Genomic DNA, 25274 nt, shown 5'->3' on the forward strand with positions numbered 1-25274 from the left:
CCTTAATGAAGAATGCCTTTGGTAAAGGCCTCCTCAGAGTACCTTGTTGAAACGAGCATATCTATAGACTGATATACGTGTGCGTATAGAGACAAGACCTCAAGCCCAAACAGTGAGGCTCAGGGGACAGAATATATTGAAAATGGATTCAGAAAGCTGAAGGATATTTTACTATACACCAGCTAGCCCTGAGCTCTGTTCTATCTGCATCCACCCCCAATTAGTGCTAAATCCCTTCGGATTCCTGGAAACTCTACTTCATTGTTCAACCACTGAAAATCTAGAGTCTTCTCAGGGTAGATAGCCAAACACTCCAGGGCTATAGTATAATCACTGCAGAGGCTTGCCTGCTTTATAAACAAGACTTTAAATTAGCTTTGTAAGGAACTGCCAAAGGAGCTTTCTCTAACTAAATAACAAATCTGCCACCTGAAAGACATCATTCATCAATCTTCTTTGTGGGAGTGTTGTTATTATGAAACTAAAAACAACCTTTCTTTCTTAAGTGCTTCTGGATTTTAATTATCAAATCTGAGCATCACCAGATATTTACAGGCAGGAAAACATCAATTTTAATAAGCTGCCTTAAAACTGAAAAACATAAAATGTACTCAACTGTTCACTGGAGGCCTGTGCATTTGTTTATTGTCTTATTGTATAATGGTTATCTCAGGAATTGATAAACGTTTAATAAACTGGAATCTTCAGGAACAATGCCCTAATTTAAAATTCCAGAAAATATATGTGCAAAAAAAATGTAATCTTGACTTGAAAAATACTAAATACTAAAATAAAATAAAAAATAATATATATGGAAGCAGGAGTTAAAGGCTGAATGAAATCAAATGAAAGGCTGAATGGAGCAGAAAGCAAATAAAACATCTAGGTAACAGATAATGTGGGTTACATCCAAGTGTCTCATTAAAATGTTTTAAGTGGATTATTTCCAAATAACATATAATTTTGATTTCTTTTATATCAAAAAAGGGACACCAATAAGAACTTGCTACAAAATGGACAGTTTCATTATCATTTCAACACAAACCAACTATCTACTTTAAAAATACCTACTTTGTATCTAGTAAACACAGCAACAGGGTGTAGTTAGCCAAATACACTGGGCCATAAATTCTTTGTCACGGGCTCTCTTGCCCACCCTAACAGTCTCTCTTTGTTTAAATCTGAAAACATTTGTCCAAATAACTTTCTTGTGACCTCTATGTTAATGATGTGTTAAAGAAATCGTTCCTTTCATTTCCAAGGGTTAGAAGCCATTCATAATTTCTCAGATGCATGAAAATATTCTTATTGGGAACAAATAAAAATTTTACTTCAGTCATTTACAGTGAATCAACCCTAGATATACATTTAAGTTTCTTAAAAAAAATCCCATGTCCTAGTGGGCAGACATATTTCTGCATAGAAATAGGAATGTTTCAGTTATCTCCTTTTGTATTTAAAAAGACAAAATGCCTAGAATGCAGAGAAGTATACAAAATTTAAATAGTCAGTGAATATATGAAGATACTGCTGTTCAAAACAATAGTAGTCTATTTTACTTAGAAACGGTATTTTTTGCTTATAATTTATATCTCAGTTCCTTGTGAATTTAAAAGATTATAATTTTCCACTATTGGAAAGTAGAAAATATAGTCTATTTAAATAAATAAAACTATTCCCTTTCATGTGCTGTTAAATAGCAGACATTTAAGAGAACAGATGGCATCAGATACCAGTAAACTTACTCCCCCACCACCACTCCCCCATCAGTCAGAGCAGTGCTACAATTATAGGTGTGGTCTCTGTGCCTGAGCTAAATTTAAACATAACACATCACATTACTCTGCTTAAACAGTGAAGGCATACAGTGGTGTGAGTAAAGGAAGAAGGCTTGTTTGTTGCAGATACTCTTTATTGTTGTTATTGTTGGGAGGGGGGATTGCTTTGCTTTTTCTGCTGTCATTTTTTTTCCCAAGTCAACTTTTTGCTTAACTATGTCTCTTTAAAAGATCAGCTCCAACATGTTCTGGATAGGCCAGTCTGGGGTTAGGAGCAGGCGCAGTGGAGAAGAGCAGCTCATTAACCCAGCAGATAACAGGTTTTCCTTTGCTCCGCTTAGGCGGTAGACAATGAAAAGTCTGCCTGATGTTTCTGCAGTTCAAAGAAAGGCTAGCCTCTCAAGGGCTTAGCTCTCCATGCTGACATACCCTCCCATTAAGCCTTAATAAGCGTGAGCATTATTATGTGATAGAACATAACACTGCCGCCTCCTTTAAGAGCACTGGCTCCATTTTCTCTGAGAATGGATTTGCCTTCTTCAAATCCTGGTGTGCAAAGAATGAAAGGGAAACTTTAACATGATATTAGTAAGATAACATCTATGTCGTCTCTGTGTGCACTTTTAAAGCCTTTATTCTCTCCACAGACAGCCTTTCAAATGGAGAGCTAGCTTTCCTCCCGAAAGTTAACTTTGGGTTTCGTTTTGGTAGTGAAGCTCCTGGAAGGGAAAGCATTGTAGGGACCCAGCTCGCAGGCATGACCCCGGATCTTGAACTATCCCTACGTAGCCGACCGACACCAGGCTTTGGGCAGCAGCTCACTGATGCTTACTTCACTGATGGAAGATAACGTTTACTATGAAAACAAACAATTGAAGAAACTGCTAGTGACTGCACAGAAGAAACCCCACGGTGGTCAGCTGGTCAGCAAGAGTAACCCTCAGACGGCATGCATCCCAAACCTAACTGGAGTCAGTGTCTCCTTCTCCCGTGCCCCAAGTCGACCTCTCTACACGTTCCTGCAGCGCCGCCCCAGCACACTGATATGTCACACATCACTGCATAACTCTTCCAAAACACAAGTTCAGAACCGGTTAAACACCCAACTGAAGACACATCAACTCAAGTTCAATTGTTTCTCTAACACATGGGAAGAGAGACAAAGGAAGGAGACTGAATCAGTCAAGCCCCGTCCCCCACCCCATGGGCTGCATATGCCTTTCCTCTGTCGGAAACCATTACTCTGCCATTCTCACAGTAGCAGAGTATTACGGTGCTTTAGACGGCTCTTCTAGCAGCACAGACACTTACCTAGCCATAAGCTCCACTTCGCTCCTTCTATAGTACAAACAAAGAAGCACACCGAAAGCTGTTGGCTTATTCTACATTGATTTGCTGTACATATTTTACACTGCATTGTAAATCACATTAGCATGAAGTTAAGGATTCAGGCCACTTGTTCTTCAGCAGCCAACTAAGTTCCACTTGCAGAACTGATACCTAATAGGTTTTTTTTTTATTTACATTTAACTTTAAAATAGAGCCAGAAAGAAGTCCACTACTGACACAGCAGATACATGCACACTGATCATCGTAACACAGGCACTGGTCCAAGACAACTTTATCCAATAGAGAATCACTTGAAGCAGTGCTAGTGTAAGTCCTTGAATTCAAAATGACTATTTCTACTGCTGTTCTTCAGTGTCAACTTAATAATATTACTGTGCCCAGTGAGTCACTTCGGAATCAACGAGGACAGTCCAAAGGATTTCTAATATTCCCAGTAACCAGTATGTCTGCCACATCAGTGATCGCTTTCCTGAACAGCACAGTCAGTAGTTGACCTTCCACATGAACAGTCTTGGAATTCGCCGTAAGGTTCTACACAGCAAAATACCACAGAGTTCCATGTGCAAGGATATACCTCAAATCAGTGTGCATTTAGACTCCCAAGAATGCTTCCCAGTGAATGTACACAAGTGTGTGACTTCCAGAGAGACACTGGTCAGAAGTCAATGTCCTTGGTAAAGGTGCCAATGGCACACCGTAAGTCATCAATAGAGAATTATTTAGCACAGAAGAATTTGTACTTTCAAAGATTGGCCATAGACCATAAAAAAAAAAAAAAAAAAACAGAGGTCATGGATGATAGTAAAATTCAATAAGGGAATACGCTATCCCAGAATACAAACTACTGTATTTCCTCTTACAGTTGATTTGTAAGTCAGAATAGTTAAATTTACTTGGATACTCAAACCAGGGGCACAGATGCAGTTTACAGTTGCCTAATTATGGCCCATCTTATGTGGCCTACCACTGTCTGTGGAACTCTACACACTTAGCAAAATTTTATATGTGCCCTGTGATTTTTTTTTTTGACAAACAAAGGTGTGAATGCAAAACAGTTGGTGGAGTGACAATTATAAAATATCTGCTGAATTGGAAAATGCTTCAAGTTTCTTTGGAAGACATAAAGTGGGATGCAAGTTTACCACTTCAGTCTTATATCCAGCTTGACCTAAGACTGACACACTTTGCTGGCATCCTGATATCATAAAGTACTAAGCTGGAATACCAAGAACTTCGAGGCTATCTCTAAATAGGAATTACAGTGACAGTTTTTAAAGTAATTTAGTTTTTTGGGTTTTGGTTTTGGTTTGGTTTGGTTTTGTTTTGTACATGGTACAAATACTGCCTGAAAATGTTTACATCAACATCTGGATTTCAAAAACTTGGTCCATCATGTAAATCATGTAAGAACAACTCTACCCCACCCCACCCCAAGTTCTCTCTCCCTCTACCTTGCTACTAGAATTGTATGGCAACGTAAACTCACTGAGTTTGAGACCCTGGGGAGACTTTGAGCTTTAAAACTAAAAGGCAGCCAGGAAATTCACTGCCCTCAAGAAATATAAACTGTCTTCCAAGAACATTAAGTGAAGGACGCAGAGTCACGGAAACCTTGTACTCCACGGGTACATTAGGACTGTGGATGAGCTGGAAAACGTTCGAGATCAACATTTACGTCCTTTTACCTTTGGCAGAGGCCTTTGCTGCATTTGAATGTGATGGCTTTGCATGCTCTGTGTATTTATTTGGCCAGCTCTAACAAACAATTTTGGAGCCTACGTAGCTAGATAACTAAATTTTCCATTACACAACCCTGAACCATATCAAACCAAGTGTGGTTGTATTTTGTGATATGAAAGAATGCAGGTCTCTTAGAGATTTTCCTAACTTAACTCAAATACTGAGAGATAAATTAATTCAGTCAATGCTAAGACATTATGTCTCTTAATTCACACAAATTTCCCAGCTGGAAATACTTAGTAAAAGTATTTTATCCAATCGGTGAATATTCTAGGGAAATTTAAAGGTGCTTAGAAAGGGGGAAACTATCAGTTCCATTATCTAGCTGAAGACAGATATTGAAATCCAAAACCTAAGGAGGCAGACAGGAGGCGTGCCCTCACCTACAGAACCCCAGCTACAGAAGCCCAAGCCCAGCACCGTGGCCTAAGTAAATATTTAGATACTGGCAGGTCGGAAGGTTACTGAGTAGAGACCCCCTATCTCATAATCAGCAGCTTGATAAACAGGAACTGCAGCTGGAGGACTTAACTGGTCAAAAGAATGAGATCTGAATCCTATCTCTGGCTTCCTGTGGAGACATGGCATTCTAAATAGTCACCAAGACCTTACTGACAGTAGTTAGGGAATGTTCTTGTAAAGAAGGGACATGGGATTGCCCCTACCCTTACGTGGGCCTATCTGCAGGGGAACCCCCCCCCACACACACAGAAAATGCATCTGTTCTAGAAACATTGAGAACTAGTATAAAACCTACCTCGGAATGTGGCTACTGACCACACTCCTCCTTGGAGAGTGCCCTACTTTTCTCTGTAATAAACTCAGTCTCTTCTATACTGCACTTTGTGGTGCTTGAGCTCACAAGGACTGGGAGCCACCCAGAGTCAGACTGATATCCCAGTAGCATCACTGGGGAGACTCAGGAGCATCAAAAGTCCAACGCAAGCCATGAGGGCATAGAAAGTCTAAGGCCAGGGCTGGAGAGATGGCTCTACAGTTAGGTGCACTAGCTGCTCTTCCAGATGACCCAGATCCAATTCCCAGTACCCACATGGCAGGTCACAACTGTGCAACTACAGTTCCAGGGGATTTGATCCCCTTAAACAGAGAAGCAGGCAAAAAACACCCATGCACATAAAATAAAAATTTTAAAAAGAAAACTTTAAAAAGGAAGTTTGAGGCCATCCTGGGCTACATGAGATCTTGTCTTGTGGGGTGGGGAAAAGGGGTGAAGCAGAGACAGAGAGAGAAAAATAGGAATGGGGACAGAATGTGAGAACACTTCCTGACTATAAAGTCAGGACTATAACTTAATGTCACATCAGTCCTCCCAGGCCAGTTTCTCACTTAATGGTCAATTTTGCCAAGACATTCCAAGTGAATCTAAAGTTCTGCATTTCCAACACCAGATGCTGAAGCAGGTAAGCATCAAGAAATCTCACTCAGTATTGGTAGGAATGGAAAAGAACACAGTAACTATGTCAGGACAGAATTTACAAAGCTCAACATAGGCAAGTCATATAACCTAACAACCAAGCTTGGAAGTATTTACCCAGATGACTTGAATGTTCCTACCAGTTCCAACACAGTTGCCAAAAGGTTTAGGCCATCACACACAAGTGAGTGTAAAAACAAACTGTGATGTATGCATACAATGTCATATTCCATTTACAGCTTGAAATAAAAATACCAGCTGGAAACCAGTGTGAGCAGGTACTTACTGCAGACTGAGTAGGTTGAAAGAAGAGGATTTCTTGCCTTCAATAACAGAGCCACTTATCCAGCCCAACACAGGGCGTTTTTATAGGGTACGGGTAGACACGTGACAAGTGTATGTTTGTAAACCACAGAACAATAAAAACCGCGAACCCTAACACCATCAGTTCAATATTGGTTCGTTGACAGTAGTGTATGTCACACTAAAGCAAAGATGGCACTGAGGTGAAGCTCTGCTCTCAGTGCTGAGCGTGACCATATCCAACCCAGAGCTGATACCGGTATTATCATCTTCAGAATATGTCGACCCCACACAGATAGCAAGAAAATAGACAAAACCATACTGTGATAGCTACATCCATAGAAATGGAGCTTTTAACATTTTCTCATACTATGAGGTAGTTCAGCTGCCACTGCCTCTGAGGCCCATGGCTCGTGGTATTTGAGGAGAGGTGGGGGTGATATAGGAAGAGGAAGGTTAGCTGAAGGTAAGATTCTAGTAACACGATCTGTTCAGAGCCATCTTCCAAACTAGTGTGGCACTTTGGAGTGACACTCTCCTGAGTGCTGTCGCCCAACCTCGCGATGTAGGTTTACCTCCTTACATATGCATACATCACAGCTCTGGTTTACCAAGTTGGACTAGGATGGAATTGATTCTTGTTGTCAGTGGCCAATCTAGGGAGAAGAGCGGTTTATCTGCTTGTCTTCATGAAAATTCACATGAAAGAGGTAAACTGGAGAAGACTGCTTGCTTGGCAGGAAGCAGGGTGAACTACTGTGAGCAGTCTTTCTGTGAAAGACAAAGTGCTCTAAGAAGGAATCCGGAACACAGCAAGACCATCACTGGCTCAGGTTCAACGTTCTACCTCAACTTTTGCCAAACTCAAATAACGTGAAAAGGATACAGGCAAGGAAATGGATGGCACAGTCCCCAGAACCCATGCGTGGCACTTCTGTTAACGTGAGACAACGGACCGTACACACACACATCCCGAGTGGCTCACCTGTCCTGCGACTGCTCTTCATACATCCTCTCCTTGCCTTCTTTAAAGAGCCGTATCGCTCGCTTCGACTTCTTCATGAGACTGTCGATGTAGATTTTAAAGTACTCATTCTCACTCAGCTGAGCCAGCTTCTGGTTGTCGTCATATTTACTCAATATAAGTCGCAAGTGCTGATACGTATCAGGCAAAATATCAAGTATATACGGTGGGCTATTTTTCAACTGAAGTTTGGGATTTTGGCACAGTCTTACCTAAAAACAAAGAAAGACATACTTTATGGAAACTATAGTATTTTCTCTCATAGGAAAGTTATAAATGAATAGAGCTATGTCCCCTTTCTTTTTCACAAAGCAATCTGTGATCTGAATTATTGAATCTGCTTAAAAGCACCAATAAATACTTTTCTCTTAACAACACCCAAATCCCGTTCTCATATCCTAGGCACACATTGCTGTATCCTGTCTTCATTTTCACCTCTGATCATTTTAATTATTTCTTCCATAGTATCCTAAAGTGTACTGTCTAACGGAATTCCAGTGTAGTAGTTACTAATTGTCTCATAACATCAATGCTGTTTTTAAAGAAAGTAAGCAACCAGTGAATATAATTTTAAGATGCTATTTTACTGTCCTAAATTCATGGCTAAAGCTTTTTCACAGATTTTAATTAATATTTGAATGCATTGTTTCTGAACCTTAACAACTGAGTTATTAAGCAGTTAAACAGGTGTCAGGTCTAAACAAGCCTTTCTCCCTCCCAGTGTCCACCAGGCCTATAAACACGTGACGTACACTGTTCAGTCACTCCACCTGGTGCCACGCATTCACTGGAGCATTAAAGAGAAAGGGCTGCCTGCAGAACTGAAAATACTTTCTGCCAGGAACAAAAAAAGGAAGAAGAAAAGAAAAACGTGGTACTTGAAATCTACACTGCATTCACCTTTACATGTTAATGTTTCTTAGCCATTAATAAAGACCAGTTCATTCTGTCCCTGTGACTAGGGTATTGGGACCCCACCAACTTACTCATTTTACAAGAGCTTTGGGGACTGCATACTGCATGCTGCATTCCTAAGGCAGGCGTGCAGCATTCATGACAGGCGGAATGCCCACTGTCAGGAGCTTCTCTCATGTCAGAGCAGCATAAGGCCCCCCAGTCCCTCGGATGCCGTTTCCTCTGCGTTTTATGTGTGTTTTGTTTTTATGAATGATCTCAGAGCAAAGTATTTATACACAATAAGTAATCAATCCTGCTTCTTCCTTCCCAGCATAATGAACCTCCCTTTGGGTGGCAACGGAGTGGCCAAAGGACACAAAGGCAGAGTTAGAAAGACATTCAGTATGGGTTTAGAGACTTCATATGCAAAGCACATGAATAGAGTGTTCCATAAATAGAGAAATCATGGTTGGCAATCTGAAATAAGCCAGAAAAAGAGAGAGAGAGAGAGAGAGAGAGAGAGAGAGAGAGAGAGAGAGAGAGAGAGGGGGGGGGGGAGGGAGAGAGAAATTCTGTGTGATCTCATATATAGAACACTAAAAATGAAAAAGTAAAATACGTAAAACAAAGTTGAGTTATACCTCTCAAGGGAGAAGTGAAAGTGGGGGATGGAGGTCAAAGGGCACAAAGTGTCATGAAGGAGGATGCACAAGTCTAGATGTCAAACACAAGGCACAGGGACCACAGTTCACAGTGTCACTTTGTACACTGAGGTCCCTAGGGAAAAAGACTGAAGCCACTCTTACCACAAAACAAGGCACACATGTTTACTCCTTTAACTATGGTACTTCGTCCTCTACAGAGGTACATCGTATTGTGCAATAAATCTTAAATCTTAAAGATACACAATTTTTACGGAAAAGAATATTATATACATGTGTGTGTGTGTGTGTGTGTGTGTGTGTGTATGGCTTCAGGTACACACAAGTATCATAGCACTAACTATGATATATCATAGCACTATCTTAGCACTGACTATCCTGCTGTGGGGGTGGGGAGGTCTACTTCAATGTGCTGTCTAACTAGGGTCAAGGAAGCCAGGGCCGGAAGTGCAATGGAAAAGCAAGGGAGGAAGAGGCAGCATGTCAGACAGCAGTGCAGGCATGTAGACAGCAGTGCAGGCATGTAGACAGCAGTGCAGGCATGTAGACAGCAGTGCAGGCATGTAGACAGCAGTGCAGACATGTAGACAGCAGTGCAGGCATGAAGACAGCAGTGCAGGCATGTAGACAGCAGTGCAGGCATATAGACAGCAGTGCAGGCATGAAGACAGCAGTGCAGGCATGTAGACAGCAGTGCAGGCATGAAGACAGCAGTGCAGGCATGAAGATAGCAGTGCAGGCATGTAGACAGCAGTGGAGGCATGTAGACAGCAGTGCAGGCATGTAGACAGCAGTGCAGGCATGTAGACAGCAGTGCAGGCATGTTGCAGTGTAGTGTAAGCATGCAGACAGCAGTGCAGGCATGTAGACAGCAGTGCAGGCATGTAGACAGCAGTGCAGGCATGTAGACAGCAGTGCAGGCATGTAGACAGCAGTGCAGGCATGTTGCAGTGCAGTGCAGGCATGTAGACAGCAGTGCAGGCATGTTGCAGTGCAGTGCAGGCATGTAGACAGCAGTGCAGGCATGTAGACAGCAGTGCAGGCATGTAGACAGCAGTGCAGGCATGTAGACAGCAGTGCAGGCATGTAGACAGCAGTGCAGGCATGTTGCAGTGCAGTGCAGTGCAGTGTGCAGTCTTGGGAGCTTTTTAAAAGCTGAATTTGCTGGGTTTTGTTGTTCATTTAACACTAAAGAAAATTCTCTTTCATGATCAGGCTTACGAAGTACTTTAGTAGGGACCCTCCAAATGACAGTGGTTTCGGGTTCCAATACCGCCTCCAGACACCCACAAAAGTGCAATCACAAACTCAGAATAGGTAAACTGTAACCATTTTGAAGTATAAACGAAAGATAAATTTGCCAGCTATCAATGAAATAAACAGCCCTCAGACTATCACATTTGCTTAGGTGAAGAGACCAAAATATATTTTTTTATAAAAATAAACAATCAAAACTCTCTGGCCTAAATTGTCAGACTATTGACCTTAAACAAAATCAATTCTCACGATGACCTGTTGCATTCCCCTATTTTTTCCCACTGTGCACACAATTCCTAGGACCAGGATCTCAGCACATTGTACAGAACTAACAAATAAACAGGCAATAAACATGTTTAGCTGGCTGAAAAAAATCAGTGTGTAAACATGTACACACACACTTTTGTCTTTTAAATTGTGAGTCTAGCCTTAAATGACCGAACCATCACACATGCACACATACACACACATATACTTTTTATAAATGGTTTGACTGTATAATTTGCTTAATTTTCATAATTGAGTTCTATAGGTATATAATTAACAAATGACGGGTAAGGGTTTAATTTAAATATAAGAATACTACCTTAATCCTCAAGAGATTTATTTTGGCAAAGGTCAGATAGAATCTCCCTTATTAAGTAATACCAAGTCTTTGTAGAGTAAAAGAGCTGACAGAGCTGAGACAGATGACAAAAAGGATCTGTATGTGCATGTCCATGTGCACGTGTGAGCCTGTGTGTGTGTGTGTGTGTGTGTGTGTGTGTGTGTGTGTGTGTGTGTGTGTGTGTGATGGCAGTGTAGGTCGGAGGGCACCTTGATTAAGTCACTTCTCTCTTTCCACCATGTGGGTTAAGGGATAGAATTTAGGTCACAGGCTACAAGTGTCTTTTATCACTGAGTCATCTTCCCGGCTCCAGTATTTCAATTCTTAAAACCAGAAGCAACCAGAGCACAGGCGAATTTCAAGAGCACTACCAACCTCTTACACGGTGGATACCACTGAATCTTAGCAACATGTCCTTGTAGAAACGTCACAGACTGGTAAATGATTAACTTGTAAAGAGGGCAGCTTCAGATTCATTTGTTCCACTGGTTAATTTGTTAACTACTTAATGAAAGACATCACATATGTGTTAGACATTGCAAGTAATGTTTCTTTGGTAGATATTTTTCAGTATTATGGATATCCAATTCAATATTCCTTACATGACATTTTAGTTACTTGCTTTTTTTTTTCCAATTATAATTTCATGTGGAAACACATTGCTTGATTAAAGGACAAAAACTCTCTGAATAACTCCCATACACCAGGTACTGAGCTACGTGCCAGGAAATTAAGGATAAGTACAACACACTCCCCGCCTTAAGGAGCCTGGCAAACGAGGCCTCGTTCTATATAATTAACTTAGGAGCAGTGTAATTCTTGCTAGAAGGGATCTTAGAAAAGATCTCATCCAATCTATTCATTTCCGGATTAAAAAAAAAAAAGCTAAGAACTACAAAGATTAAGGGACAGTTTAAAAAACCATTAATCCAACACACGAGCCTTCATCTTCTGAATCCTGGGTTCATCTTCTTCTAGCTATATTACAATTTAATTAGAATTAGGCATATAATTAATGATTCCCTTCTAAACTCATTTCCATTTTTATTTCATTCCATTTGCAAATTTACATGAACTTCATGGCCCATTTGTTAATTCAAGGGAAGTAAGTGTGCGCGCCAGGCATTGTTTCAGTCCGAAGAAAGACAAAGGAGTAACTCACAACCCTGTCCTCATCGAGTCCACTAGTGGGAAAGTCTGGGGGTGTAAGAAAGAATCACAGAACTTAGCACGGGGACAAAGGACCTTGCAAAGCTCTAGAGGAGAAAAGCAGCAGCTAAGTCACATTCCCAAGGGCGTTGAGAGAAGCATGCCTAAGTTTGCGGAAAGGAATTCTGCAGCTAAATCATAATGCAAAGACATAAGAGACACCAGGGTGAAGCAAAGGGATCCTGCAGCTATGGTACAGGATGGGTGCAGAGGAAGGCTGTCGGTGTATAGTACAGAAGGCTTGAAAGAGGAGCTGGCAGACCCGGACTCTGCAAGCTACCTTGTGCTCAGACTTCGCACAGGAGGAAGTAGAACCGACCGAGACGCGCTACTGTATGCCTTCGGGTATGCAGTTCATCAGCTGGACTGCTACTAAACTCTGTGATTTATGGCCGCTCCTGCCGGAAAATGAATAATCCTACCCCAGGACTATGACTTCTAAGCAGGTCAAATTCAATTCCATTCAATAAATATTTATTGAGTGCTTGGTCTGTGCACGGAACTGCAGAGCCAGGCCCAAAAAAATAAATAAATAAATAAAATAAAAGCCATTCTAAAAACAGTGTATTAAGAGGAAAAATGAAGCTTACCACAAGGTTAGAGTTCTAGAAATATCTGAGCTGCACCCTACAATGAGAGCTGGCAGGGAAACAAAAGAGCTTTCACAAAGAAATAAACCCACATTATGCTATTCAATGAAGGACATTTTAAGGCTCTGACTGATAACTAAAAGAATTGGTTGACATGATCACTCTTTTCTTTTTAGCCAGAAAAAAAATTCAGGTTTGGAGTCAGGCTGAAAAGTCCATCATTGTCCCAGGGATTTTGAGACTTCTAAAGAGAAGTCTTTAAAAACCTTGAAAATCACTAAAGCACTTTTCTTGTTGTGACATGATAGCATTAAAAGATGGAAATGCAACCTGTTTAGGGTTACTCCTCAGTACCCAGATGATTAACGCAGGGATCAGAAACTATAGCACTACAAAACTGACATTGGATTTAATTATATTTAAAGATATTGATGCATACTCTCTCTGTGTTCACATAGTTTATGTTGATTCAAATATATAACATTATTGTTTACCATATACATACTTTATGTATGGTAATAAAAACAGACATATGTGATCATACAATTAGACATTTTCAACTATATCAAAGCCAAGGCACAAATATCAAAACAGAATTTAATATTGCTATAAGAATTTTTCAAGCAATTAATTACTCTTAGAGCATTAAATTTAAAGATCTCTGAAATAAATAGGTAAAAAAATACATTAAATTTAAAAGTAAAAAGAGTAAGTAAAGAAGTTTTAGATCACCTAGCATACCTAGCAAATAAGGTGGAAACCAACTCCTAAATCTATGAAAGAAGCTTTACAAACCAAAAAATGTCAATGGTAAGCAACTGTGTCTATACTGTAAATAACTTTCATTCCAAAACATACTTTGTTCCAAGGAACATTCATGGATACTGAACCATATTAAGTGAGTCACTTAATCTGCAATCCAAGTATGTATTTTGTGTTTATATATGTGTGCTGGAGATTAGACCCAGGCTCTCATCCAGACTAAGTGAATAGTCTACCATCACTGAGCTAAGCCCCAAGAACCCATGTTTGTCTGTCTGTCTCTGTCTCTATCTCTGTCTCTGTTTGTCTCTCTCTCTCTAGCATTTTAGCATATTTCTCCCTTCTCTTTCCTCCCTCCAAACCCTCCCCTATAACCCTCCCCTCTCTTCTTCAAACTCATGACTTCTTTTTTCATCAGTTGTTATTATATGCATATATGTATATATATATATATATATATATATATATATATATATATATTCCTAAATATAACCTGTCTAGTTCATATACTGCTACATGAATGTATGTTTTCGGGGCTGGTTGAGCATTTGTCACAGGACAAGTCCTAATGGTTACATCCCTAAAACATTCCCATGCCCAAGACTTAGGGAACAATGCAGAATCAAGGGCAGCAAGACTGTAAGAGCCAGAGAATCTGGGACTCAGTTGGGAACTTGTGTCTCCTAGTAACATGAGAAGCTATCCCTGTAAAGTCTCACTAACATGTGACCAGCCAAAATGTGTTGAACAGGAGGACACTGATGTTCATGCCAAAGTGGAGGCCTCAATTCTTCACAAAGAACTGCAGACAAGTGACTACAGCTGGGAGCAGGAGAGGAAGTAGTCCTCCCCAGGAGCAGGAGAAGCAGTCCTCCCCAGGGAGGAGCACACCAACAGGGTCCCTTATTCTAAAGACAACAGCATGAAAGCCTTGCTTGCCCTGCTTCTGGAAACACTCTCAGAGGTTTCAGGCTCCAACTACATCCATGCCACTGGTCTAAAAAGCATCTGAATGTCCTTAGGTTCTTTATATCTTAATTCAGCAACTTTCTAATAGAAGAATAAAGTATACATAAAAGAAGACATATTACATAGTAAGTACAAAATAATACAGCACATTTCATAGAATATTAATTAGGCTAAATAAAGTTAAATTAGCATATAAAATTGGCTAAGAACTTAAGTCTGATTATAGAGGAAATTTGAGAAGTTTAGTTCTGTTATGTTTTTACAATGGCAGTACCTTTAGGGAATTAATATTAAAGGACCACTTACAAAACAACTCCTATACTCCTTAAAATAAGCACTGTGTATTCTGTTCTCCTGGAGAGAATATCTGTTTTCCTCACTGGTCTGTCTTTCTCACTTTGTATAAAAAGAGGTACAATGTGGAGAGAAGGCTACAGAGAGAGTTCAGCTATCTCAGAAAAAAATATATGTGTAGCAGATACCCACAAAATTATTGAATAAATCTCCCCCAAACTAAGTATAAGATTTGGAGAAGAGTTTGGTAGTATAAAATGTAACTACTAACCAGTCTTGTGATTTACCTCCTGTAAGAAAAAGATCACCCTGAAGCAGAGTGCATCAGTGTCCTACTACAAGGCACCCACATGAGGCACAATCGACTCTGGCTGTCTCTAGAAGTCTCACTGGTTTAAAGTCTTTTAAAGGAAAATAAAAAGTGCAGTACTCAGCACAAAGGCAATACAAACGCACCCCTCATTTCCTCCGTGCCCTTCTCCCGTCATACATTATTATTTCATCACCGCAAAGCAAAGTCCATGGAGATTTTTTATAAAAATACAAGGACTTAAAGGCACCGGCTAGCCCGTTCAACATCAGGATAGTTTAAGGGTTCTTCCAGTTGGTGAAAACTTTTTATGCTACATGAAACTACTAATGAGTCTGGGATATTCTGTACAAGGGTAAGACTAAAGAAGGGCCACTGTGAATGCAGTGTCTGGGGTGTCCTGTACAGGGGTAAGACTAAAGGTGGGCACCTATATTCGTCAGCTTATATCGCATCTACTAGTTTCTTCAAACCTAAGAGACTCTTAAGAAAAGAACTGAAGATAAAGGTGAATTTTATCTGTGAACAGGTAAAAGTACTTTATGACTAACTTAACTGCTGAGATATGCTAGTTTGATTCAGTCTAACAATTACTCAAATGTTAAATGCTAAGCGGTATATGTTGGTCCAACATTATCTAAAGTTTCTTTCATTGATTAAAAAAAAAAAACTGGCAATCTACAAACATATTTTAAAAAATAAGCCTTAAGTATGAGCAAAGAAAATGGCATGGCAAAATTAGCATGTACTTACGATGATGCCAAATATAAAGAAGAAAATGGGCTTCCATTTCAATGCATATAACTTACCCACTCCACTGCTAGAAGACTGATCTATAATATACAACTTTGAAGATATGGCTTAAACATTACAAATACCATCTTAAACTACTTCTTACCAACCCAAAAGGAGATGTACACATTTATGTAAAACTTCCCTATATGTGTCTCACTTCCCTCCTGCCTACATGGAAATTATACCTATCTGCCACGGTTAACCACTCCTAGTTGCTTCCATATGGCTTTCTCTATCTGCACTGTAATCTATGCCTTCGTGTTTTCCTTCTGCTGGTACAACGTAAGCCTTGCTCTGCAGATGGACAGATAGAGACACACGATAAAATTAATACTCCATAATTCAACCCTCCATAGACCCTAAAGCTATCAGAGCTTTCTTTGTGTCTGTTACTACAGTTGTAGAACCACTACATAATCTCCATGCACATCCTAATCTGGCCCCATCACAAGTGAAATCAAAGTGCCAAAGTCAACAATAGCCTCTGATTAGGAAATCCAATGACTTCCTAAGTTTTACCCTGTTTGGTTTCTCTTCTTAAATGTGGCTTTGTAAGCAGTTGAAGGACTCTTAACTCTGTTTGTCTGTAGAAATGGATATACAACTGCTTTCTCTACCTTTCCATTTCTAGCCTACATCCTGATTCCCTTCCTTTTACTGCCTCTCAATCAACAGTCCTCCTGCTTCCACCGACTGATGTTCTGCCTCTGTCTCTGAGTCCAGATCTGCATCCTAAGTCCTTTGCAGTGCTACAGCTTGAGATGCTATGCCTAGGACCACAGCTACCAAGCAAATGACCCTGCTTTCAAATCTCTCTGAACTGTATATCCAATTTTCTGACCTCCAAATCAAGTTCTCTCTCGTAGATCATACTCCCTCCCGACAGACAGACATGCCAACCATCGAGTTCGGCCTTTCCCTCCTTGGGCCCCAGCTCCTTCAGGGCTCCACTGCCTTCGCAGCCGACGAGCTTGAAACCTCAAGCCACTTTCACTTCGCCTTCTCTTCCGTTCGGAACCCTCAAGATGCTCAGAGAACTGCAGATACTCTCCCTAAAACCTTCCACGTTTGTGACACACTTGCTAAACCCATCCCATTGTCAAGTCTCTAGAACAGACCTTTATAAAGTCTTAATCACATTGCTTCAACCCCTCCTGACCCAGGTCTTCCTCAGCAGTGCTCCAACCTTCAGGCGCCACAGAGTATCATGTGAAAAACTAGCCTTGATTTCTCTCTCTCTCTCTCTCTCTCTCTCTCTCTCTCTCTCTCTCTCTCTCTCTCTCTCTCTCTTTCTCTCTCTCTGTTCTGACATATTTATATGTCAACCAAATTAACTGGATCCAAATTCTTTGGTAATATTGAAACTTCTACCATCCTCTTTTACTTTACTCTCACTTACACAACAGCTTCTCTTCATTCCTTCAGAGAAATATGCTTTCCAACCCCCTGAGTTCAAACCATGTCTTAGAACACAGGGACAGCACCTTTCACCGGCTTCTCACCTCCAGCAAGCAAGTCACCTCTACCTACCGGGAACAGTGTTTGTAGCATATTATATTGTTTATTTAATATATTGTGTGATATTATTTATAAATGATGTCTGTCCAGAGCTAGAATTTGGGGGAAAAAACAGGTAAAGAAATTTACAGCATATAAACAACTTCTAAAAGAAAGGAAAATCTAAATGTTAAAGAGTTAACAAATGAGTAACCAGTTAAAGTTTCCATTATATGCCTGCTTTCTATTACAAGGAGAGGCCAAGTTAACTCTTCACAGATCTCCTTTCAAACTTTCACTTTGGAAAATAAAGCTTTTCCTAGGTGTCACTAGTAGCCAATTGTGTCAGCACAAATTCAAAATATGATTCAGTGATAAGCAGCTAGTGTGTTATTAAACCCAATCAAGATTTAATAGGGCCCGGGATCCTACAAATGAAGCATTTCAAGAAAGAAGAGAAAATCCATGGGTAAGTCAAATCAGTGTTGTTCCCTTTATTAAAGCTCTGGGAAGCTGGCAGACAGAATTAATATCCAAAACTTTCCTGTCTGATGATGCAGGACTATACTCCCAGCTACTACTGAGTCTGAGGAGGGTCACAAGCTCAAGGCCTAGCTGGGCTACAAGAGAGAGAGAGAGTTCTCGGGCAAATTAGAGATCTTGTCTCCAAAGATAAAGGAAATAACGTAAAAAGTCAAAAAAAAAAATACCCTGGGGATGCAGCCCAGCGGTGGGGAGCACAGCTGCTCACTGTGGCTTTATAGCCAGTGCTGGTCAGGAAACTTATTTTAAGTCTTGTAGACTCTTTCAGATGTACTAAAGATTTCAACTTTTAAAAAGTAGTATTATGGTACTATTATTTTAAAAATATGTATATATACATAGCGCATGCATCATTGACAGACAAACTTCACATTTCATTCTGGTGAGCTTACGCAGGGACAGAGTAAGTTATTTCAAGGCTAAGAGATACATAGTATAGGTAAAAGGCAGGCAAAGGCTGGGTGGTAGCATCAATTTCTAAGTGCTTTTAACACTGATGTACCAACACAACTTCAAATACATGGCAAGTAGAGCAAGACAAAAGCAGGTACTCAGCTTGCTTGGCTCTTTATCATCAAGTAATTATTTCCTAATTTCCCGAGCATCCACGTGCACTCAGTGCATTTACTATCTATTAGAAGGAAAATGGTTTCTTCTGTTTTCCATCACCTGGCTCAGACTCTATGCAAACCACACTCAGGAACCTCACATTAATAAATTATGACTCCAACCACACCGATTAGCAACCATTTCCTTCCCCCTAGCTTCAGCATTTCTAACAGGAGCAGAATAATGCTGTTCCTAAAGGGCTGGGGCAGCAGAAACCAGACAGAAAAATGGTGACCAGAAGGAGGTAAGTATCCTCTAGTCTGCCGCCACTGGGCTTTTTTTGAGTATATACCCCGGCCCTTTTCATACTTCATGGACACTGCCAATTCTTGTCCAGCTCTGATCCTGTCCTGGTTGGCAGACCAAAGACAGAGTTATGTCTTGCCTAGTCCCCCTCCCCGCCCCCCCTCCAGTAATAATCACTCAGTAACACACACAACAGATCCTTAATAAGTGTATATTAAGGGTGGATGAAAACACGCCTGTAACAATTTAGGGACAAAAATCCACATATGATTTTGTGTGTGCTTAAACCTAAATGTGTATTATTCAAGAATAGTTCTGTCAATGTTACCAATGACCTGATGGTTTGGGGTTCAGATTCTTAGACTCATCAGAAGAGCTAAGGACAGAAAACTATCCAAGTGGAATGCTTTTGTATCCACCCATTGTTATTTTCTCAGGGCATGCACTACATGAACTCTGCGCTACCGATTACAAAACATTACACAACTTAAAAAGAACACAAGGAACAACTGTTTTCTCCTGTGCTTGCTGACCTTGGAAAGAGTGCCTGCCCTGGGAAAACAGAACACTTAATTGCAACAGACTTTTCAGTTGAGTATCTTAAGTACTAGAGGTCAAGGAATGATAAAATTATACACTTCTGAGATAAATCCTGTGCTGCCCAAGACTGATTCACTGCCCCCCCTTTAAAATGAGTTATGTTGCTTAGTAATTACTTGAAAGCAATACTTTGAAGACCTCCCCAGGAAAAGAGGCTCCATAAGGAAAACTGAGCAACTTCACACTTAAACCTGACTTTTCTTTAACAACCCATTAGTCCTGAAACCTTCTGTTCTGTATTCACAAAGTAAACTCGCACTGTTGTAGCTACTTCTCTAAGTCAAACATGGGATGGCTGTATTTTTGTCCTAGCAATAAAATTCCCGAAGAATCATCAGACAGTGTTGATATCATGACCCACTTCCTTCTTCCTTCTTCCATCTTCAAAGCAGAAGAAGATGAATCCATGTTGGGGAAGACTTCTACATTACAACTTTCAATAATATGTTGCCAGTTGGTAATAGTAATCTCCAGTGCCTTTCTCTTAGTGTGTTTTAAGTGAAGAAATAAGTAGAACAAACTTTTATGACAAATGATGGGAGTTTTCTCCACAAAGCCACAGATGTATCCATGTTGTCATCTATGACAAATAATGAAGATGAGTAGGGAAAGCCATATTGTTGTGCCTTTGCCAACACTGGCACCCACATCCCACTAAGTAGAGACTTGGGGTAAAAGAGTTCCTTGTGGGTCACACTCAGCTGTCGAAGCCAAGTTAAAACCCACAGAGGGGTTAATGGACAATGGCAGGTGTTGAACTGTCAAATAACCATGCATTTGCTATAACTCATGGTGAAATAATTAGAAGCAGTTAATGTGTAGGTTAACAACCAGTTATGCAGCAAAATTACACAAACCACTTCATCTTTTACTGTTTCACTAATGACTTGACAGTAGCTGTTGCTCTCCACTTCACTATAAATCTTTTTTTTTATATTCCAGCGCTCAATCACAAATATACGAATGTTAAACATCTCAAGGAACAATGCTGATGAACCAACTCTCTTGTGAAATCACACCCATTTGTTGCCTCTTTATGCAACACACAAACTAGAACAAACCTTGAATTTCTTCTCCTACCACCAATTAATGACTCAGGGAGTAAGGGTGACCTTCAAATGCATACTCTGTAGAAAAGTAAAAGACAGCTCATATTGTGCTGGCCAGATGCAGGCAATTTTTCCAGCTGCACATTCTTCATTCCTAAGTGTCCAAAGCTAAAACCAAAGCCTGACCCCAAGAAGCAAGTTGCAATGTTCTGACAACATGACATCATTCCGTCTGGAGCACTTCAATATAACAATTTGAAAAAATTGGCAGAAGCTTAAATAGGTCAGGCAGAAGCCCCAAACTAAGGCTATTTATTTACCTGGTAAAAAAAAAATACTCTGGTGCTGCATTTGATACCAATGGTCATCCAATGGTAGGCCCATGGTTTAGTTATCTTACCTAGAGACTCCAGGAGAATATATGAAAGTAAAGCAAATAGCAGCACCTCCCAGAATTGTTACTTCTAGTCAGTGACTTCTTTGTAGCCAATTTTGCCTTTACTAGCAAACCAAAGCCAAGGTAAATGACACCATAATTTCAAACAAGTCTTTGCTCATCATTAAAAAGGAACATTTTTGTAAATGTCTCAAACTCAGCAAGCATAAGCCCAACTTCTTCAACATCATAAAGTATGCATTTGCGCCGAGAAGAGAAGTAAGCCAACACATCTGTGTCACAAGCCTCCTCAGGCAAGCTAGCTTTCCAGCAGGGCCCTGGGAGGTAAGCACACTGCCCTTTTAACTGGACTTTTCTGAGAACTGCCATCCAGTTTGGCTTCTTCTTGTGAAACTAGAGATCATCTAAAAGCAGCAAGCAAAAAAAAAAAAGAAAGAAAGAAAGAAAGAAAGAAAGAAAGAAAAGAAAGAAACCACAGAAGTTTCTAACACTCTCAGCCCCACACAGCCTCCAGCATACATTTTCCTTTCACAATAAACAATGTACAACCAAAAAGGTTCCCTGTTTCAAAATGGAATCAAAGATGAAAGAAACTGTAACAATGCCCTGAACAATAGTAAAGACAAAACAAAACAAAAATATCTTTCTTCTTAATGAAGATGAGTTGACACGATAAAAACTAAAACTCTTCAATAATGCTACCTCACTGAAGCCCTGATTCTTTCTCCAGTGAATGCTTCAACATCACCCATGTGCTTGTCCTAAGTATGCCCCAGCAGACTATTGTTCACTTGTTAGCCTTCTGTTATCTAGTAGCAAGGCAGCTCCACAGAAGACTAAACAAACTTCCAAACCGTACTATAGCCATACACCCAGCAAAAGTAGCCAATGGTAGAAACTCTGTATATGGAGTAATACCCAAGGGCTCTGGACCTTGAAAAGCAAGATAATAAGTTAATAGGAATTGAAAAAAGAAAAGAAATCTTTGCTCTGAATCCAACTTTTGCAAGCACAGAGTTGAAGAAAAATGGCCCAACCTAAATCCAAAGATCATCACCATAATAGTGATTATTAACCATACGTATAAACAGAACCTGAAGAAAGCGAAAGCGCATTTCGGGTGAGGAGGGCCATGTACACACACTGAACTCACCACTTTGTCCATCAGTTTCCAAGTCTTCTCCACAGTCCTGCGGTCAGCTGCAGCTTGCTTTGGGGGTCCAACTGCATCCTGAATAGCATCAATAATCCCCAAAATGCGACCTTTGCGGGGGTTTCCTCCTCGACCACCAGGATTTCTGCCATTCATAGAATTGGCCATCTGGAATCTTAGTCCTTTTTGCAAGGTAAATTTTAAAGAGAGGAAAAGTTAGCTGGATAAGAAAGTATTTCTGGAACAGGAAACTAAACTGAAGTGGCTCACTCGAACTCATTAACGATATTCTCCGGCCATCACTGTGACAAAGCAGAGGGTCCCAGGTTGAACTTTTTAGTAACCCCGTGTAACTGCATCTTTCTCCAAGTTAGGAGCCATGACACAAGGTTTGCTCTTACAATAGAAGTTAAAGATGCATCCTCTGCCTCTGTTCCATGCAGCTACAGCTAAACATCATCAACAAAACAACTTTTTAACAGATAAGAACACAATGTTCTCCCCCTTCTGCTGTAATCCAGATTCAAAATACTAGAGTTTATGCAAACCCTACAATTCATGTTGGGAGCCTCAATCATAAGCCTCCTTCACACTGTTAGATTTCGCCAAGTTATTACATAAATGCAAAGTACTCCACACACGCAAAAGGGACACGTCTGTTGTCAACAAAGGCAGAGGACTTGGATTTCCCCCCCCCCCCGCCCCCCACATCCCCACACCCCCGGCAAAAACCAGCAGCTGCGGACACACAAATAGTTCTTTAAAGCAGTGAGGTGAGTAGTTTTTCCCTAGAGCCAAATAAACAAACCAACAAGCAACCCCTTCTTAAAAAGCAGTGAGAACCCGGCAAGGGCGGGCACGCACCGCGGAGTTCTTCTCGGGTGGCCCCCTCGTCTGCCTACGAGGTATCCAGTGGTTCAAAGCTTTGTTTCAGGACGCCTGTGCCCTTTCCAGGCTCGGGCCTCCAGCCCGCCACTCAAGGGTCTGGGAAAGGGACGAGGAACTCAGCAAAGATAAAGTAGCCCAAGACCCCGTCCTGGCACCAGAACCCCACAGCCGGCCCGATCTCGCGCCAGTAGCACGCACCTCCCACCGGCGGCGATCAGCCAGAGTCCGCTCCCTCCCGGGCCCCGGGCCAGCCAGGGACTGCTGTTTAAATCCCCACTTGGCTCAGGCCCGCAGTGGCGACAGCAGCTGGAAGCCAGGGCTGTCCCCTCTCTCTGATGGCCCGCGCCCAGCTGCAGGGCCCCCGGGCCAGCAAGCGGCGCCCAACCCCGGGATGACCCATTCCTTCCTCTACTTGGGTCACCGCAGCCGTCCCGAGCCACGCGTGATCGCGGGTTCCACTCCACACACACACACGCTGCCCTGGCTGGGGTGGCTCGGGTGGGGACTCTGTGGAATCGCCCAAGAACGCGCTCCGGAGAAGGAGCCACCGAGATCTAGGAAAACCGAGACGCGGGGACGCGGCAATTACCGTGCAGACAGCTCCACGCCCGCCCGGCAGTCCCGCGCCACTCTCGGGAGGCCGCCGCAGCGCCCGCCGGAGGAGGAGACCACTCACTGGCCACCCCACCCCTGAGCCATCCCCGGAGACCAAGGCGTGGGGCGGAGCTGAGGCGGGGCCTTGAGTAGCCGGACCAATCCTAAGAGCCTACTTTCTGCCAGACAGCGGGCGGAGCCAATGGGCGGGACGAGACGCTCCTCCCGCGCTACCCCCAAGTCCACGTCCTCCACGGTACACAATGGCCCCAGAGGAAGGCCCACTCGACCGCGTCCCACTTGGAGAAGAACTCGTTGGGGAATGGACCAAGGCTAGCCTAGAACAAAAGTGGAAGGAGGAAAGGAACTGGGAAAGTAGCGGCAAGGCGCCGGGGAGCTAACCAATGAGGGGTGCGCAGGTGGGCGTGAGCGCCCCGAGCGGGATTCTAAGCCAACTGGGGCTAAAAGGCGGGACTTCCTGCCTCACTCACCTTCCTAGTCTTTGTTTCATAGCAACAGAGTAGAGGCTGCCAGGGTGGAGCTGCTTCTCAGCTCTGGGCGGGTCCCAGGCTTAAGAAATTCATCTCCCTAGGGCTGCCAAACTGCTACCCAGGAGAGCAGCCAAATAGGTCCAAGACCGTGTTTCTTGTTGACTGTCAAAGAGTAACAGTCCCCTAGCTTCTAAGATGAAGGTTACCCTCACATCGAGTAGGCTAAGAGTAAAACCCGACTGCCAACTAAAACTTCCTAAATCTCTGAAATGTTTCCCTTTTACTATTAGTTCTAGAGGGATTCCAGATCGAACATGAGGCTGATGAGAAAGCAAATACTTGACAACTCTCAGCTAAATAGTCTCTGTAAATCGTGCCAGGACAGTCAAAACTCCACACAATGGGGATTACTAGACTGTTTTAGACCTTTATATTCCGAACAAGTTTCTCCATAGATCTCCGTAAAGAACACCGCTGTTGAATTTTGTCTAAGCCACTTTTCCTTTATGTAAATGAGTCTTCATTTTAATGACAACCATGTATCTGCCACCCTCTTCTAGTGTTCATCTCTTTTGGGGCTCCATTCTTGATATCCTTGTAAAAGGAAACACTCTGGGAACGAACGAACGAACGCTTACAGTGAAATGCCAGGGCACTTCTGTCATCATAGTCATACATTAAACAGACGCTGTATTTCCCTCTGTTTGGGTCACCATGCTGCTACCATTTGTCCCAGGTTTACAAACCTGGGAGCTGATTTCCCCTGCGATTGATAGTACTGGATACACTTCACACCTTGGGCTCCTGGGCATGAAACTTTTCACCTTTTTAAGATGTCATACAAAGTACATAAATACAAAGTACATACATACAAAGTACAAACATACAAAGTAAATACATACAAAGTACATACATACAAACTACATACATAGCACTTTCTAACCAACTATCCTGAAAAATGTGTCTCAGTGGCTCTGACCATTCCCTAAGAAGTGTTCTAGTGCTACAGTTATTACTGTGACGGTACCTGAATTGTCATAGAATGCCCTGCAATCCTAAATTCAGGTAGTTACAATATTCATGTAATAAAAACAACCAAAATGTGGCCCTTTCAGCAGTCAGGTAGTAAAGTATGAATCTGGAAGTAATATTTTCTTTCTAATAATTAAAAAGTAGTTTCCTGTTTTATGTATGTCGATGGCGCAGGCCTCTACATATCTCCCTT

General features: G+C 41.6%; 1 protein-coding gene across 1 annotated transcript; it reads right to left on the reverse strand.

Annotated features, from left to right (window-relative positions):
• Nucleotides 1-7568: 7568 nt before the first annotated feature.
• LOC127666102 (E3 ubiquitin-protein ligase CBL-B-like) lies at nucleotides 7569-23675 on the reverse strand. Its single transcript, XM_052158830.1, has 3 exons — nucleotides 23554-23675; nucleotides 22077-22258; nucleotides 7569-7842 (listed from the first exon to the last, which is right to left on the reverse strand). The coding sequence occupies exons 2-3, from the start codon at nucleotides 22242-22244 to the stop codon at nucleotides 7588-7590; spliced, it is 423 nt and encodes a 140-aa protein (XP_052014790.1). The 5' UTR covers nucleotides 22245-22258; nucleotides 23554-23675; the 3' UTR covers nucleotides 7569-7587.
• Nucleotides 23676-25274: the final 1599 nt, after the last annotated feature.

This window comes from Apodemus sylvaticus, chromosome 15, assembly GCF_947179515.1.
Source record: "Apodemus sylvaticus chromosome 15, mApoSyl1.1, whole genome shotgun sequence".
In the NCBI taxonomy this organism is placed as follows: Eukaryota; Metazoa; Chordata; class Mammalia; order Rodentia; family Muridae; genus Apodemus; species Apodemus sylvaticus.

Excerpts from the sequence above, each read along its gene's own strand:
- LOC127666102 (XM_052158830.1), bottom strand. The coding sequence starts at position 22,244 with ATGGCCAATTCTATGAATGGCAGAAATCCTGGTGGTCGAGGAGGAAAC. Across the intron at positions 7,843-22,076 it reads GGAAACTGATGGACAAAGTG|GTAAGACTGTGCCAAAATCC; the intron begins GTGAGTTCAGTG and ends CTTTGTTTTTAG.